Source organism: Diadema setosum, chromosome 2 (assembly GCF_964275005.1).
Source record: "Diadema setosum chromosome 2, eeDiaSeto1, whole genome shotgun sequence".
Lineage (NCBI taxonomy): Eukaryota > Metazoa > Echinodermata > Echinoidea > Diadematoida > Diadematidae > Diadema > Diadema setosum.
This window is the reverse complement of record NC_092686.1, coordinates 29,545,683-29,565,290: the sequence shown is the minus strand read 5'-3', so window position 1 is coordinate 29,565,290 and position 19,608 is coordinate 29,545,683. Positions and strand designations below refer to the sequence as shown.

The window sequence follows — 19,608 nt, the reverse complement described above, 5'->3', positions numbered from 1 at the left end:
ACGCCTCCGCCATACAGCATGATTCGCCTAATAGGTCTACAGTACATCCGCTGCACTATGCCACCTGGTCCGGCAGCGTATTGATCCAGATCCAGATCCAGATCCAGATCCAGATCCAGGCAATGTGCAATGACGGTTTCACATAATTGGCAAAATATTAGAATGACATGTTTGTCACAAATGTGTTCAATGTTCACTTTCTTGAACTAGGTTTAATTGGATGAATGGCTATATTTTCTATGAGAGCATGTGTTTGGGGATTTGAGGACTTTTACTTGACTTTCGACCCTTTTATAAGTTTATGCATCGAGTAATTTTCAAGATATGAAGAAAAACTGTAATTTCAGTATTAGATAGCAAATTGTTAGCATTCTAACATGGCCTTTTACCCTTGACCTTTGACATTATGACCCTTAAATTCCAAAGAGAATCACTGTCAGGCAGAACATGCATAGATATATATTCATGATGATACCTTGAGTCACTTCCTCGATATGGAGGAAAAGGTGAAATTCAGTACTTTTATTTGATCTTAGATCTCTTGACCGTTGACTTTTTGGGCAAAAAAAAAAAGAAAGAAACTTCCCAGAAAATCTCTATCGGGTAATTATACATATATACACCAAGTTAAAAAAAAAAATCCTGCAGGCATTGCATAGATATATGAGGGGAAAAAGTGATATTTAGAAGAGTTGACCTTGACCTTTGACCCTTGACCTTTGACCCCCATATTCCCTAAATAATCACTGTCAGTCATGACATGCATATGTATTATGTTCCATGAAGATACCCTTAACGACTTTAGAGGTATGAAGGGAAAAAAAGTGAAATTTTAACATTTTCACTTGACCTTTTATCCTTGACCTCTGATCCTTGACCTTTGACCTCTTGATGCAAAACTCTAACCAGAGAATCTTTATTCGGTAGCAAATGTATACAGTAAATTTCAAGAAAATACCATCAGTCATTGCATAGATATGGGGAAAATAGTGAAATTTTTAGCATGTGACCTTGACCTTTCACCTTGAGCACTTGCACCCAAAAGCACAACTTCACCCCCTCATACACATACATGCTAAGTTTTGTTACGATACCTCAGACGATTTTTCAGTTACGCTGCCACAAAATTTATGGACAGAAGGAAGGACGGACGGATGGACGGACACAAGGATGTACAACCCGAAAACATAATGCCTCTGGCTCCACTTCATGATGGAGGAATTAAAAAAGACAACAACTAATGTGACATACTTTTATTGAAATGTAGCTGTCCTGCACGCAGCATATTTTAACATCACATAATGGTAGCTCTACCTCATGCAATACTCGGCTATTGTATAGCAAACTTTATGGCATGTCTAACATAATACTAATGTGACACTATTTTTCATATTAGTTTTATTTGCAACTTTGACATAACAGCGTTCCACACACACAAGCAATAATTCTTCACATTAGACGATCAATTATTTTCAAAATCCTAAGGTGGAGCTTGTTATTGATAATAACACACACAGCCAAAAACGTTAGGAAATATGCAATATCAGGTAGAAATACAAATGAAAATTGTTGTCAAATTCAGTAGAGTGATTAAAGTTTTGGTCAGAATAAAATCATCCCTCATCCTTTTTCTTTTTCCTTGTTTTGTCATTAAAGTTCGGATACAACGTATACAGATTTGTGGCTTCATACAAACTGGCAAATACTGGACACCAGCAAGCAACCTACTGAAAGGAAGTCTAGGTTCTTATTTTGTCATGACGATCATGAATTGATTTCTAATTGATCCAAGACTCTCACCTTGGTAATGTTGGTCTTGTTGTTAGCAGCATCGGACCAGGCGGAGAGCCAGAAGTCAGTGCCTGCTTTGGCTGCAGCCTGTGCTACTGCAAAAAGGATGACAAAGAAGAAGGTGAAGGGACCGCAGATTTTGACGAAGAACCAGTAGCACTTGAAGGAGACGGAGCCAGTGATTCGCTCTTCCTTCTCTATGATCTTTCCACCTCCGTCGCTCTTTCCCTTTTCAGCCTCTGCAACGGAACATCACAATATAAACTTTCATCCACCACAGTATCACTATTATTTAGAAAACATTTTGAATGTTCTCAAGTATTAATTAATCATCACTTTTACATTTCACTCACTGCTCTTGACAATCAATCATTTCGTGAGGCTTAAAAATCGTAGCATCCCTTTAGCTCCTCATAATCTGGAAGATCTTTTACAAGGTGTCACAAATGTACCCACTAGTAGTTATGTATAAGTACTGTATGCATGGTTGTTTTAATGTGTATGTACACAGGTTGACCAGATTAATGGAGAACATTCTATGTGGTATAGATATAGTACATACAGGCAGGCTGACCAGATCAGTGGAGAATTTTCTAGGTGGTATACAATGTAGCTATACAGTACATGCATGTAACAGGAAAACATTACAGCTCACTCAATCTAGAATGATTTCACCCATTCCAGAATGTTCTAGGAAGTGCTTACATGTTTGGCTGAGTGAGGCACTGTCCCTGTAGTCCAATGTGATTGGTAGTTAATTTTGGCAATGATGTTATGCACATATTGTAGGCAGTGAGTCATCCAGGATTCCTGGAACTTAGACTTGCTAGTATGTTCAGGTATGTGGCCCCAGGTTGGAGAGAGTTACAGAATATGCTAGAAAGGGGTGAATGGATATAAAAGCCGGATAAATTCTGCAGTAGGCAGAGTACCCAACACCTCTGCTCTGAGAGTTACGTCACTTCTGACTCTGAAGCGACTTGTTATAGTCAGTCCTGTGTTACCTGCTGACCTGTTATGTTTGTGGAGATAAGGCCTGGGAGACATTTTGCCTGCAGATAATTCATTTGCCTACATTGGAGATAGACTCCATTTCAATGTCAATGGACATTGCTACGGAAAAGCTGTGACGGGCTGGATTCCTAGCTGAACATTATTGAGCGAATCGTCATTCAACGCATTGACTGGATGTGGTCGTCGTAACGTTGGATTCTGCACATTTCGCTGTGGACATTATACCGTGGATCTATAACGTGGATATACCGTGGACCTATAACGTGGACATATATCCTGGATTTATACCATGGAGTATTGTAACCTGCGCCTCTGGATTTACATCAGAGGTATCATTCATCGGTGCATCAAACATCGTATTTGGACATCACCAGGGGACTATATGAACATTGTGATTAAGATTATGCTGTAATGCATGTAAGTGATTCCATTACCGATTTGTAATAGTTCTTTTAGTGATCATTATTGTACTGATGTGAAACTGATTACCAGTCTGTCCCACAATATCACTGTTAATAAACCGCCTGAACATTAGATGATGGTTTCTTTTGTGCGATCATTCTCAGAGTGATTTTGGTCGTAACAAAGGTCTTGCACATATTAGTGCTTATGTGCAAGAAACTTACAGAGGGAAGTTCACAGCTCTTATGATTGGAAAGTTTTTGGAACTTTTCATATTATATGGATGTCTATGTTAAGTACTATGGTGCTGGCACACTCAATGAGTGTGCATTTTCATCTGTTCTTTTCTTCTTCTTTTTTTTTCACTTTTATGATTACTGTTTATGTTGATGTTGTTTAGTGACATATTTCGTTTTGAGTGATCCATGTATTACAAGCCTGGCTTTTCCAGTGAATCACTGTTTCCCTCCTTTTGTCAACCTTTCAAAAGTATGCATTGATGTTAGTAGTTATTCTACTTTGTTGTACACACTGTATCTTATCATAATTATACTTTAAAAAGATGGTACAGTATTGGTGGAGATGAAAATTGGGCTTGTAACTTTTTGTGAGATACCAAGAAAACACTTATGATATAGTACAGAGCATACATTTTAAGAGGAATTCAAAGTTTATTTGATGAAAATCAGGTTTGGAATGACTGAAACATCCAAAAACAAAGTGATCAAAATAAAGTGTGGGTCCCACACTTCATTAGAATCGCTTTTTATTAGGATATCTCAGCCATTTCAAAACCAATTTTCATCAATAAACACTGAATTCCTCATAGAATTACATGCTCTTTCATATTTCATAAGAGGTTTCTCATTATCTCACCAAAAAATGTTAGAAACCTCAAATTAGATCTCAACCAAAACTGTACAATCCCTTTAAAATCCATATTGCATTTACTAGGTATTTTCTTTTTCAAACTGACCAAACAATGTGATGGTGTAATGCATACTATGTACATTGTACCGGTACCAGTATTTTGTTGTAGTCTTTGTTGAATGTTGGATGGAAAATGAATGAAACTGAACTGATAAACTCAAATGAACATGAAATCTCTCTCCTTTTGTAAAGTATAGTTCCAACTGAAACAATTGAAAGAAGGTCTTTTTTTTTTTCGTCCAAATGCAATAAACATATTTTCTTGTTATTAGGTAAAAGCACATACAGGGAGATGAAAAACTTATACTGACACTCTCGTAAAATGCCAAAGTACCTCGAAGTTTGACTTTGTTTGTCTGCAACACCTGTTTGACCAGTTTCTGGCGCTCTTTGGCTATTTTTGTCTCATCTTCGGACTCTGGCTCGGACCCAGTGATCTCCTTCACTGTAACGTCCCACAGCTCCATCAGCTCTGGGTCCTTTTCACCAATCTCCTTCATGGTCCCCTTGTGACCGATCAGACCATCCTTCATGTAGATAACCTACCGTGGTAGCCAGGGAGACACACATATTTGACAAATTGATGAGGAGAATGAAGAATGTTGGCTGGTTGTCTGACTGAATACTTTTAAAAATTACGCACGTAAAAAGCACAACTTGGCTTTACATTTATCAAAAGTATAATTATCAATCAAAAGCATTATCAATGAGCATGTTGGTCATCATCATAACAAGTTTCTTATCTGTCACTATCTAGTAATATCATCTTTTAAAAGAAATCATTTATTTCTGGTTTGAGGAATTGTTAAGGTTCTTTCTCTTTATTTCCCTCAAAAATGAATGCTGTTTACCCTAGCATTTGTCATCATCATTATAACTAGAAAAACTCTCGGAGAGTGCAGACCTCCGGCAAGTCAGTAACTCATCTCCATCCATACACGCATGCAGTTTCCCAGTGTAAAAGCATTTTGTGTATGTCATTAGCTTCCAGCTGCGTGGCGCCTTGCCTGAACAGAGCACGTGCATATATATGTAAACCTCAAATATTTGCAGCTAGAACTCCCAAATTCACTGACCTTATACAGCTGTATGTCAAATGATCAAAAAAATCCCTGGATTACTATCAAAATTTAATCATCTGTTCCTTGAGTCACTTTCAACTTTTAATTCAAGTTTCATTCAAACTTGCCCACAACTTTTTAAGTTATTTTGCAAACAGACAAACCAATGTTGATGATCACTTAACCTTCTCCTTAACCTTCTCCTTCCTTGGAAAAGGCATTTAGATACAAATTTGATAAATGAAATGAAAATTAAGGTTATATCCTTATTTCTTGTGCCTGTACCTCAGCTTTGCTGATGTCCTGTCACTTGTTCTGTAATTGCATCATCACAAAGCATTAGCTAGCTTACTGTTAAAGTGAATATTTTTGCGCAACACAAATAATTTTTCGAGTATGATTAATTTCCATTTTGCAGAATCAAGGCATATAATTAGTGGAACATATGACAAACAAAAGAATTCACATTCTTTTAGTTTCACACTTGTTTGTGGTCACCCAAAATTTTCACACTGTGAAATTTCCACTTTTACAGTGTCAGCAATCACCATCATTCTCCATTCTCCATCAATGACAACACTTCCATCTTTGCATGTCACATCCTGCTCACCTGGTCAGCATGCTCCAGGTACTGCACCTGGTGGGTGACCAGGATGACCGTCCGCTGGTTGCCAATGAGGAACTCCATAACGCCATGGTAGAACATGTCGCTGCCAACATGGACATCCAGGGCAGAAAGGGGGTCATCCTGCATGAACAGAATGGGGCAGGGATTTATCAACAGAGGATGTGTAATGTCCAGAGATGTCCAACAGGAATGTGTGATGTCCTGAGCATGACCTCTGATCTCTACTTCTAGCTGGCAAATTTTTCAGCTAGTGACTGTTTGGCCCATAGACTATTATACAAATAACGACTGCTACAGAGGGAGATGGTAAAATTATTTGCACCGAGGTGATTTCTCAACAGTGCTATGTCCCGAGACGAAGTCGAGGGACATGGCACTGTTGAGAAATCACCGAGGTGAAATAGTTTTATCATGGCCCGAAAGAAAACAGTCAATATTTGTTTTATATCCCTCTCAAGCATTTTACTAGAGTGATGACAAGGTTCCCTTTGGGAAAAATGTGCAGGTTTAACGTTAAATCTAACCTTAGGCCGTGGCAGTGCAGCAGCAGTGCGTGCAGCGCGTAGCGAATGACACCGCTGCGCTGTATGTTTAGGCCACTGTGTATTAAACCGTTGTTGATTCCTACGCAAGAGCTACACTGCTACAGCGTGCAAAACTCCGAAAGATCAAGGAGGTCCAGGACTAGAAGTAGGCCTAAAGCGGCTTCGTTACCCAGATCATCTTCAAAATCGGTTTTAGTTCATTCCTAATTTGTACCTGATATGTTGTCCTTCTGCTGTGATCATTCCTCCGTTACTTGAAGCAGTCACTATGTCAATTGAGTTGAACTGCATTGATCACACACACCATCGCACCACAGATTTCTGTAATTCCGCCGTTGCGCACCGCGCTAGCACTAGCTAGCTACAAGCCCCAGGACTGTCGCTAGCTAAAGTATCGCTTACGTGCACTGCATACATTCTAAAGTGAGAAATGTAGATATCAATCACACGATCACGATTGAGTGCAGATCATGGATTCCCAAAAGTACTATATCACGCTGGCCAGTAACTCTTTGCACTGCATCCAGCTGCTCATAGCTAGCTAGTAAAACTACACCATTTTGTGCTCTGTATAATCCCATGGCAAGAAACTTTACATGAGGGATATAAAAAGTAATACTTTGTATGCCTTTACCAGTGCTGATCCCTAAGCCACTTTTTGGTTCATGTCATTGAAACAGTTTTTGAACTAGAGAAGCACTCTGAGAGCGCAGACCTCCGCTAAGCATGCAGCTCATTTCCACCATTGATCTTGTTCTTCCATAGAGATATCAGTGATTTCCACCCATACGTACTTATAGCGTTGTGTGCTGAAAAAGCCGCCAGATTTCCCAATATAGAATCCTTTGTTACGTCATAAACCCTCAGCTGCACCGCACGCCTCGCCCTTGCAGAAACTAGACCACGCACTTTAGTGCGCGCATGCAAACCTCAAATATGCGCAGCCTGAACTCCCAGGTTCATTGACCCTACCAGCAAAAATATCAAAAATCCTTCATAAATTCCCCCAAAATTCTCGGATCACTACCAAAAGTTAATTGTTTGTTACTTGTGTCATTCTCAACCTTTCCTGCAAGTTTCATCCCAATCCGTTCACTACTTTTTGAGTTATTTTGCACACAGACAAACTAACAAACGAACCAATGGTAACGAAAACATAACATCCTCCCTTGGCGGAGATAATAATTATTAATGAATCTCCGATATCAGTGAAAAAGAATGACTTCTCCTTCCAAGGCTCTCTCAGTAAAGATATGTCCCTCTCAAGTTTTCTCTAGCTGACATGTTACAAACATCAACATTGGCCAGAGTATTCAAGAATGTCCAGTGATGTAGTCTATACAAGATTTTAGAGCATATACAGGCATACATTGTGCATTGAAAACCAGCATCCCATGCAGGACAAGACATACATTATTATACACCACCTATTTAGAATGTAGCTATCCGATTGGTCGATTGCCCATCATGTGACATTTAGTGCAAAAAGTTCCAACACACGCTCTGGCTGTCATTCGTGCAATTTTGTTTGAGCAAAATGGATAGTGCATGGCTGACATCATATGCAATATGGTAGGCATTGCATGTGAAATATACACATTATTCAGGGCATTAGAGTGTATAGTGCCATGATATGTCCGATCGATGTACAATAAAACTTGAAGCAGCATATTAAGGAAAAATTGTATTTCTTCGCTATTGATTGCACCCGCCATTAAAGTACCACATGGACACAACACATTACTGTCAGCGCAAATCTGACAGTATTGCAGCACTTGTAAAGAACCCTCTTCAGGACAGAGACAGAGATATATTAGTGAATTGAGAGATACTGACCAGTATGACAATGTTGTTGAAGCTGTACATGGCTCGGGCCACACTGACCCTCTGCTTCTGGCCTCCACTGAGGTTAATGCCCTTCTCACCAATCTCCGTCTCATCGCCAGCTGGAAGGATGTCAATATCTGGCTGCAAGCAGCATGCCTTGATCACCCTTTCATACCTGATGGGTGGAGACATTCACACATGACTAATGAGCACAAACAAATAAAAGTAAACACACATATATACATATGCACCCCCATCCCCTACCCCCACACATGCATAATATGCAGAGTTATGAAAGGGAGCAGCACTACAGTGACTTCTATCATGTGCATAAACCAGGACAATCACACCATCACACCTTCTGCCACATTTTCTACAACTTTGCTCAAAGGAAAATTATCTTAACAACATCAACATTAAATGCAGTTAAATCTCTCATGACCTTCTGCAAAATACTGTGGTGGACGGGCTGATTTCGCTACAACATGCATTTCCCATAGACACTCAGGACTCGTCCTCAAAGGGTTAGGAATGAAGTCTCCTACTTATCTGTGTGACTCTCGTGGGGAAAGAAGTAGAGAGCAACTAAAAGGTCCTAAAACTATGATTCTGAGTCTTAGATATACCTTCAAAGGAAAGGCAGGGTTATCTCTTTCTTTCTGCAGTATTCATTATATCATTTTTTTTTTTTTTTTTGACTATCAATACGATCTTGATAAAATTTTAAAATGTGACAATGGTATACGATAATGGAAAAACTGCAGAATCCTCTACTAAACCTAATGCTCATTACCGTACTTCAAAACTGTGTACGCTTTGGATACTCAAGCACTCCTTACAATAGTATTAATATGGGATCAAAATGATCAGACCAACAACATCAATCAACTAAACAATGACATAAATAACATTTCTTCATTCTATTGTAAATATCTTCCTACAAATTCTGAACATGGTGGAAATAAGGTGAGGAAAAAGACAGCACGTACTGCATCACTGACCTGTCTGGTATGTATTGATTGCCAAAGAGGATATTTTCTTTCAGGGTTGCATTGACCAGCCAGGCCCTCTGAGCTGCATAGGCAATAGTGCTCAAATCCCTGAGGAGGAATATGATAGAACACAAGCCGACATTCCAATAATAATCACATAAAATCTTCAATGTGATAACTGGGGATTCATCAAATTAACAACTTAAAAATTTTCTAAGGGAGTATTTGAATTCATAGTTTGGGTGATTTCTAATATCCTAGGGTGTCATTGAAATCAAAATGTCATAGAATTTATAGTTAAGATAATTTCCAAAGGGTTTCTCATTAAATTTAGAATTTGGATATTTTCTATGGGAGTCACTGATTCTATAATTTCCATTAAAGATGATATTTAAGGGTGTCATGAATACAGAGTTTGTGTTTAATTTCCAAAGGTGTCATCATAAATACAAATCTAGATAATTTCTAAGAGTCTTGACACTACAATTAGGAGAATTTTTACAGAATGTTACTATATCTATAATTTTTACAATTTCTCAGGGTGTCATTAAATTTTCAGTTTAAATAATTCATAAGAGCATCATCAAGTTTACAACTTGGACCATTAAAAGGTGTCGCTAAATTAACAATCTGGATAATTTCTAAGGTTGTCATTGAATTTACAATTTAGTCTGGGGCAGAAACTGACCTGTTCCACTTGACCTCACCACTAAGAGTGGTCATTTCTCCGAGAATGGCAGACAGTAGAGACGACTTCCCTGACCCTACTTGACCGACGATCATTGTCAACTGACCTATGACAGATGGCATTGGTGGATTGATGTAAGGTGAGAAGCAGAAACAGCATTTACTGTGAAAGTGGATATTTTTGCGCAACTAATTTTTTTGGCTCAGCTGGTTAACCCGTTGAGGACGAGTCCCGAGTATACTCGGGCAGGTGTCTATGGGAAATGCGTGTTGTAGCAAAATCAGTCCGTCTTCAACGGGTTAAGAAGAGTTTTGCATGTTTTTGATTCCGCGGAATTAAGACATCAACTACTGGAACATATGGTAAGCAAAAATATTCGCATGCTTTTATTTTTGTGCTAGCTTCTGGTTGTGCGAAATGCGTGGAAAAATTTCAACACCGCAAAAATGTCCACTTTTACAGTATTCAGAGGTGATGATTAGCATTATAGCATTATAGCATTTATCACATTAGCACAATAATTCAAATCCTGTAAAGCCAACCAGTGAGATATCCCTCTAGCAAAGCAGATTTTATCACACTACAGTTAATTGAGACAATATTATTTATGCACTGAATGCGATATGTGTAAATTGACATACATTGTAAATATGCCCATCCCTACATACCATTTGTGACCGTGCATCACAAAACGAACAAAAAGTTGCACACACTGATTTTGCGTGAGGACTGAAAATAAGTGAAATGGGTCAACCTAGCCAATCTTGACTTTTTCATATTTTCTGAAAGAGCAAGTCTTCTTTCACATTATGCTAAAATTTGGGATCATTAAACGGGCGGGAAAGTGTGTTTATTAGCAGTTTATCTCTAACATTTTTGGTAGAATAGTGTGATTAGGTGTGTCTTTTGAGTCCCTTTTTCATTTCTGAAAAACCTTGTACACACTCTTCACTTTCAACTCTACTAACTTTTGAAAGGATAGTGCTACTACTTTGAAAGATGGCATTAATTATGGACAGAATGTGTTAATGAGGCATGCTTGATTTCATTTTAATCTGATAATCCCTTCATTGTTGTTACTCAAGTGGTTTATTTCCTGGTTTTTTTTTTTTTTTTTGTCCAATTCACAGCCAGCACGGTTTGGTAAAGATTAAGCGTTCGAATAAACACTGTAATTCAGAGCCTCTTTTCTCAGTTCACACTTTTCCTGAGTTTGTGCTTTCTTTCCAATAATCAGGTTAGGTTAGGAGAGTCCATTTGATTTGAGTTATACATCATTTTAAAGCTTAAAGTCTGCTCTTTCAGAATACGGTCTTAACTAAAAATTAATGTCTGGCGACTTTTTGTTTGTTTTGTGGTGCAGGGTCACATTTGACAGTGTATGCTAAATGTATCTACACTGCCCCCCTCCTCCAATCATACAATATTTCACCATGCTTTGCTGGACCTCCAACACATTATATTCACATGGAAATAATTTGGATCACAACTGGGAGATGATGATCATGTCATTTTAGGCAATTTTGGTGTAACACTGGATATCAAAATGTGATGATAGCTATTGCAGTAGTGATTACAACATTCATTTGGACAGTGTAGCACAATTTAATAATCAGTACACAATCTGATGTTTTGAAATTTAGATACACATAATGGAACCTCACCTTGATTTCTGCACTCTAAGCTTGAACACTATAATAATCTTCTAACTATGTCAGCAACTACATGGGGCCTCCAATATGGGATTGTACCATCAAAAATAATACAGATGTATATCAGACGATATAAGTTTCTACCTGTGGGAATCTCCAGATTGATGTCTGACAGAATTGGAGTGAAGGAATCTTGGTCCCACATGAAATATCCATCAGTAACCTGAAGTTTGTCGAGAACACAGTATGATAGATGTAGGCATGCCATCAGAGTATGAATGCTAGGAGATATATGTATAGCCTTTCCAACATGTCATAGTTTATGAAGGGAGCCTTCTGGGACTATTTCCCTTTTGAATGAACACTGTCCAAAAATTGCTGTGATGCAGGAAGTATACTACAGTGAACTAAAACATACACATACATAGCTACAGTAACTATCAAAGATTGAGCCGGTAGTATGACAAGGCTTGACGGACAGTGTGAAATGAATACTTTCTTCTCCATCTGCAACTGTTTGCCTTCGCCTCAAGTACTTTTTAATTTATATGAATACATATAACAAGAAAATATCTTTGTTGGAGCATTGAACATTAATGTTGTTATCATGCAGAATATGTCAGGCATAAGGTAGGGTGTAAGTACATGTACATCCGGTTTGGCTATGTCTGAAATGCGCATTAGAGCTATGGTGTAGCTTGCAATAAAGTTTTAAACTCATTAGACTCTCATCCTTGTTGATGAGACCTCGTTTTGTATTTTGTTCTGTTCTGTTTTTCATACAGACTTAGTAGTAATCAATCTTTAGCTAAAGGCACCTCAATTTATGGTAGAAAATATTGTCAAATCATCATCCAGTTTATTTGTGTGGTGGTGGTGATAAAAGCACTGATGCATGGATAATAGCATTTATTTTTTACTTTTCAGGGTCATCTTTGACATGCTTAACTGGAAATTTTACTTGATTCTTTTAACTTAAAGTGTAAAGTTAGAAATTAAAAGGTAATTGTTAATTGCTGAGTAAACTGATTTGCTTGAAACATATTAGCACAAAGGCCTAATGTTTACTCAAATGGAATACATCAATGAGGTTTACACGTACATCTGTAAGTTTGACAGCTAAGTCAGAAAGTTTAGTCAGAAGAATATGAGATTTGGTGGTGAGAGAAGATACATTTTGAGTATTTTTCCATCAAAAACCAGGACAAAAAGAATGAAAAAACTAGAAATGTCGCTACGGCGACTGGTGTATGCCTCCGACATAATACATGGTTCTCCTAATAGGTCTATAGTACAATGTCTTGACAATGTGTGATGACAGTTTCACACAATTGGCAAAATATTAAAATGACAGGTTTGCCACAAATGTGCTGAATGTTCACTTTCCTAGAACTAGGTTCAATTGGATGAATGATTAAAACGTCAGAGTGCAGGTATTTGGGGGAACTGATGATTTTCACTTGACTTTTGACCCTTTTACAAGTTTATGCATTGAGTAATTTTCAAGGTATTGAGAAAAAGTATAATTTCAGTATCAAATGGTAAACTAGTATTATCGAAACCTGGCCTTTGACCCCACAGTTCCAAAGAGAATCACTGTTAGGTAGAACATGCATAAATATGTAAGTTTCATGACAATACCTTGAGTTATTTTTGAGATATGGAGGAAAAAGTGCAATTTAGCACTTTCACTTGACCTTTGACCTTTTGACCTTTGACCTTTTGGCAAGAAACTTCCCACAGAATATATATTGGGTTATACATGCATACATCAAGTTTTAAAAAAATCCTTCAGGCATTGCATAAATATAAGGAAAGTAGTTATATTTTGAGGAGTTGACCTTGACCTTTGACCCCTGACCTTTGACCCATGACCCCCAACTTCCCTAGATAATCACTGCCCATCAGTACAAGCATATATACTAAGTTCCATGAAGATACCTTGAACCATTTGCGAGATATGGAGAAAAACATGAAATTTCAATTTTTTTTTTCACAAAATAACCTGTGACCCTAAAATCCACACAAAGTATCATCCCCCAAGGATATACCCTCATACCAAGTTTGATGCAAAACCACCACACGGTTCTTGAGATATCGACAAAAACAAAACGGGACGGACGGACGGACGTACGGACGGACGGACGTACGGACGGACGGACGGACAGACAGACGACCCGAAAACATAATGCCTCCGGCCACTTCGTTGGCGGAGGCATAAAAAAGATTAAAGCATTGAACAGAAAAACAAGGCAAGTGCCATAATGTGTCTCGCCCATTGGTGTACAAGAAATTGTACGCGAATGGGATATAACAGATAAAAAAAAAGAGATATAAAAGGGTAAAAATTTATGGCAAAAAAGAAATGTGCCATAGAAATTAACATTGGGCCCTTAAAGTTCGTTGACCCCTGCTTGTGACCTTTGACCTTGTGGTGATCATCCACTCCCCAAGGGACATCTACCATCCAAGTTTGGTCACAAACGGACCTATGGATCAAAAGTTATGACCCATAATAGAAACGCGCCATAAAAACTTAACATTGGGCTCTAAAAGTTTGTTGACCCATGCTTGTGACCATTGACCTTGTGGTGATCATCCACTCCCCAAGGGACATCTACCATCCAAGTTTAGTCACAAATGGAGTTATGGATCAAAAGTTATGATATAACAGATAAAACAAGGAAAAGTAGAATTTACGCGGTGCGTAATATATGTCCCCGCCGGAAGTAGCATTTTGTAGCAAAATGTACAATATAGGTCAAAAATCAAGGTCAAAGGTCAAAGAAATCAAAGGTCAAAATTCTGTGAAGAAGTTTTGAAGCCCTCACCTGCTGCCATCACATAAAGCAAACGGAATCGAAATCGGGTTAGAAATGGCGAAGGAGTAGCATTTTGTAGCCATTGTACAATATAGGTCAAAAATCAAGGTCAAAGGTCAAATAAGTCATAGGTCAAAATTCTGTGTAGAAGTTTTGAAGCCCTCACCTAGTGCCATCACATAAAGCAAACGGAATCGAAATCGGGTTAGAATTGGCGAAGGAGTAGCATTTTGTAGCAAAATGTACAATACAGGTCAAAAATCAAGGTCAAAGGTCAAAGAAGTCAAAGGTCAAAATTCTGTGAAGAAGTTATGAAGCCCTTACCTATTGCCATCACATAAAGCAAACAGAATCAAAATCGGGTTAGAAATGGTGAAGGAGTAGCATTTTGTAGCCAATGTACAATATAGGTCAAAAATCAAGGTCAAAGGTCAAAGAAGTCAAAGGTCAAAATTCTGTGTAGCTAGTTTTGAAGCCCTCACCTAGTGCCATCACATAAAGCAAACGGAATCGAAATCGGGTTAGAAATGGCGAAGGAGGAGCATTTTGTAGCAAAATGTACAATACAGGTCAAAAAATCAAGGTCAAAGGTCAAAGAAGTCAAAGGTCAAAATTCTGTGTAGAAGTTTTGAAGCCCTCAACTAGTGCCATCACATAAAGCAAACGGAATCGAAATCGGGTTACAAATGGCGAAGGAATAGCATTTTGTAGCAAAATGTACAATATAGGTCAAGGTCAAAGGTCACAACTGAAATTCTGTGTAGAAGTTTCAAAGCTCCCACATAGTGCTATCATATAAAGCAAACAGAATCAAAATTGGCTCATAAATGACAGAGAAGTAGCAAATTGAAGATTTTGATCACACATGGACGCACACACGGACGCACATCCACACGGACGGACACACACACGGACGCACACACGTACGGAGCCCGTTTCATAGTCCCCTGCTCGAACTCGTTCGGCAGGGACAAAAAGAGATATAAAAGGGTAAAAATTTATGGCAAAAAAGAAACACGCCATTTTGTTGCAATTAATGTAATGCCAGTGGAAGCCAAATTTCTGTCTGACATAGACCAATAAAGAAATGAATGAATGAATGAATGAATGAATAAAAACTTATCATAAAATGGGTTCAAGAATGTAGCCAATTGGAAGCGCTGAAATGAGTCACGTGTGCTTGTATTAATTTCTCACTAACATGCTCGGTCGGACGTCACAACATTTACACTAGCAGTGCGCACTCAATCAGTTGTTACAAGTGCGTCGCGCGCTACTATACGCGCTGTCAATCCTGTAAACAACTTCTAGTTCGGGATGCCGGCCGGCCTTTCTTGTGTGCATAACATGTGTGGTGTACGTATACTCTTATACGTACAGTATGTGTGGGATTTCGGAGTGCGACGTGTGTGTGAATGTTTGGGACGAACATCTTCGGACATCTTGATCCAAAAAGGTACGTGAAAAATGCTGTTAGTTTTTGACCCATTTTATAAAACAAATGATGCACAGGATTATTTCGTGGCGTTAGTGGAGATGCAGCTCACTCTCGGGTATTTACAATGTAGTGCAACATGCACTCGGCTTCACCTCGTGCATGTTTCACAATTGTAAATACCCTCGAGTGCGCTACGCCTCCACTAACGCACTCTATCCTGTGCATCATTTGTATAACACTGACCCCTGCTTGTGAGCTTTGACCTTGAGGTGACCTTCATATATGGTAAAATGTGACACTTTGTATGACCCCTCTTCTCTCGAAGTGTGATTGCAATTGAAGCCCAGAGTAAAGAGTTATTGAAGTTTTTGTAGCGTTACGGACGGACGACAGACGGACGGACAACGGACGACGGACGGACAGACGCCGCAGGCGATCCCTTAGTCTCCCCTCACCTCCAGTAGGCTCGACAAAAAACCTGAGGCTGATACGTATAACAAGTTTCTGGAAATAGACTTAAAGGGGAAAAAGTGCTTAGTGAAAGAGAATATCTCAACAGAAATAACAAATTTGGTTAAATTTTCACTTGTCCTCCCTCACCTACCAGTCAATAGTTACAAACTCAATATTCTGCCCCTAGATACAATAAATGTATATTTGGATATTTAAGATTCTGAACTAAGTCAGATCATAAAAATCTATGTTAAATGGTAATCAAATGAAAGAGCAGTGATATCCCTCATAGATGTTCCGCACTGTGGATATGGTCAACTTCCATGGTAAATGGTAAAATAATACCTCCAGGAACATCCTGATATAACTGGGTATGACGAACAGCTTGAATTATACTCTTAACAGGTAAGATAAACAATTTTGAGTTTTTCCAGTCTTCTCAATTTAGTACTGTTTGGCCTCAATTGTACATTGTTCAAAATTCTGACCCATATATACACATATTTCTTGATGCATTTCTATTCATTTTGTAGGAAAAGCAAAATTCAACAAAATGCCTAAACCTTTTGTTGCAGACCAGACACAAGAGAGATTAAGATGAGCAAGACAACATGAAATATTAATATAATATGGACTGGCCTTGAGGGGGATAAGACATTTATTGCCTGAACTAGAATTGTATTGCCCGAGTCGAAGACGAGGGCAATCAAATTCTAGTGAGGGCAATTAATGTCGTATCCCCCGAAAGTAGACAGTCCATATCATTATTATTACCCATTTCAGGCATCTTGAGCAGTTCAATAAATCATTACAATGTAAACTTTGTACAACTTCCCAATTCACGGCAACAATTTTCCACTCGGCGCCAGGTAGAGCTCAACACCACATGGCACACTACATCCCTATACACAGGCTAGCTCACGGTACGTGGCGCGCGTATAACAGCGAACTCACACAGTAACAGCGATCATCCTTTAGTTTTACGTGTTAACCTATGGGATTTTGCCCTTCGTCGCAAAACCACTCCGCGAGAAAACTGTCATCAACAGCAAATTTTCCTCACTGGGAGCTCAAGTGCCCGGATGCTATATTCCCCTCATTTTTAACACGCAAATCCCATAGGCGTTTGTCAAAGCGGGGAATATGGAAAATTTGCTCCTCTTCTCCCTGCTGGCGCGTAATCCTGCGCGTAGTACGAGGGAGATACAATTTTGTAGAACTACAGCTCAGATGTCTGATATGGGTGATAATGATTCTTCTTTATGAAAGTTTTCTAACTGATATTACATACATGTATATTTCAATTTCGATTTTAATTCATGCTTAGAATATATAACCATGAAATGCGATCTTTCATAGTTTCAAATGAAAACAGTGGATTCAGTCTTGGTCTTCATTCCAATCTGTTCCTTAAAGGAGACCTCCGGATGATTTTCAGATTTTTACATTTGAACAACTATAAATTAGTTATACTGAGGACAAAATTTCAGAATTTGTGATAACTGGGATGAAGAATAAGAATATTTTCAAAATTTAGGACAAATTGCAATGAACAAGGATGATGACATGGCAGAGTCACCGTAAGAATGCATGAGTTGGGGCTCGAGGAAGCAGAACAAAAGAAGAAGGCATGCATAGATTATACACAGGTGAAGTCGCAAGCAAGCGGTATTGTAATGGAATTACACTGCTACATTTCTGAAATATGTGAACCTAGCTCCTATGTCATCATCCTTGTTCAGTGTAATTTGTTTAAGGTTTCTAAAAGTATTGTTTCTCTGCTCAAGAACCACAATAAATTCCACAAATCTATACATGGAGTTGTTGATTTATGTACTGCATGATGTGAAATTATGAAAATCGTCTGTCATGTCCCTTTAAGTTTGGGTGGCCCAATGTTTCTATACAGCATACCTTCAGCATGACATCCAGGCCGAGTGGATCCTCTCTTGGTTGGATTGGCGAGTGCCTGAACTCATTGCTGACATGGGTGAACGGGTCCATGCTGGATGCATCTTCCCAATCGCTCTCCCAATCACTCAGCAGCCCCTGCCTGTCACTGTACACGTCCCTCTCACGGGACTTCATGCCCTTGCCTTTGGGTTCAATGACATCTGTCTGGGGGACCTTTAAAATTACATACAGGACAAAGGGGAAAATTTGTACTTTCTTCTTCTCAAAAGCGTAAATCTTCTACAATTCTAAGCTTTTTTATGTGTCCACTTCTTTCCAAACTCTCAAACTGATATATTTCTCTGATTTTCTTTTTTTTTCTTTTTTTTTTTAATAAAGCAACTTAATATTCTTATGAGATTTCTCTTTAATTCTCAGTGAAACCTATATCATCACAAACACTATTGAATAACTCACAGGTCTTCTGCTCTCAGGGCTCAATGCTAACTTTTTTCTCGATGTGGCCAGTTTGGGACACAAAAATCTTTGAATATGAAATTTTGGTGGCACATGAAAGATATGTAGTGACCAAAAATAATAAGAAATATAAAAATCTCATTTCGAGCAAAAAAAAAAAAAAAAAAAAAAAAAAATCAGTGCCCCAATATCAATTTTAGTGGCCGTAGGGACACCGGGCCACCGCAATTGTTGAGCCCTAAGTTCTAGATAAATAGTCTATAATAAGGTGATGTAGAAAGACAAGATAGATTACCTTGGAGTTGACTTGACTTGAAGCCTCATGGAAGAAAAAATTAAACATCCCCGAGTCTAATGCTCACCTAAGCAGCACATTTTGTCTTCATGGCACTCCAGGGGAGGCCGATACTTGAAGAAACTTGAGATTCAGGGAGTATTACAGGACCTTGAGCAGCACTTTCTTTTAGGTTCTCACCCTATAGGGGTGCCCCTAGGTTCACCACCAAAATTTGTACAAACTATGATCCCCTCCATTACCCTAAAGTTTAGTTCAAATTCAGTCATTACCGTAGTTTTCAAGAAGACAGACATGTTCATAAATATATGCATGAGAGACGATGGGCAACCCATGGGGGATACTGGACAGTGAACAATGAGATTTCACTTCAGCCATGTGGCTCAGGCAAGCTTAAAAATGTGAATTACTATTAACCTCTGTGCTACTGACATCCTGGCTGGGCATCCATGTGACCTCCCGGTCATCTCCTTCCTTTTTTCTTCCACCATCCTTGTCCTCTAGCTCAGCCGCCATGAAGTAGGCTGTCAGACGCCGCGTGCTGACCACGGCATTGACCTGGGCCCCGAAGATTAGCGGCAAGAGAATGAGGGGCATGGTCATCTGGTTGAAGACCGTGAGGGCAGTAAACGTGATGTCAGGCGTCAACGCCTTGCCCTCTATTGTCGTGTACAGACCATAGGACTGGAATTGGTGGGGA

The 19,608-nt window shown here is 38.9% G+C and overlaps 1 protein-coding gene across 1 annotated transcript in view; it reads right to left on the bottom strand.

Moving 5' to 3' along the window:
- LOC140246257 (ATP-binding cassette sub-family C member 9-like) overlaps window positions 1-19,608 on the bottom strand; it is a 76,606-nt gene that overhangs the window by 23,325 nt on the left and 33,673 nt on the right. The window contains exons 9-17 of the mRNA XM_072325716.1: window positions 19,326-19,592; window positions 18,158-18,370; window positions 11,675-11,753; window positions 9,879-9,984; window positions 9,200-9,298; window positions 8,208-8,373; window positions 5,809-5,946; window positions 4,472-4,679; window positions 1,801-2,030 (exon numbers count right to left, since the gene is read on the bottom strand). Of these exons, the coding sequence (XP_072181817.1) occupies window positions 1,801-2,030; window positions 4,472-4,679; window positions 5,809-5,946; window positions 8,208-8,373; window positions 9,200-9,298; window positions 9,879-9,984; window positions 11,675-11,753; window positions 18,158-18,370; window positions 19,326-19,592 (1,506 nt within the window). The remainder of the gene's footprint in view (window positions 1-1,800; window positions 2,031-4,471; window positions 4,680-5,808; window positions 5,947-8,207; window positions 8,374-9,199; window positions 9,299-9,878; window positions 9,985-11,674; window positions 11,754-18,157; window positions 18,371-19,325; window positions 19,593-19,608) is intronic.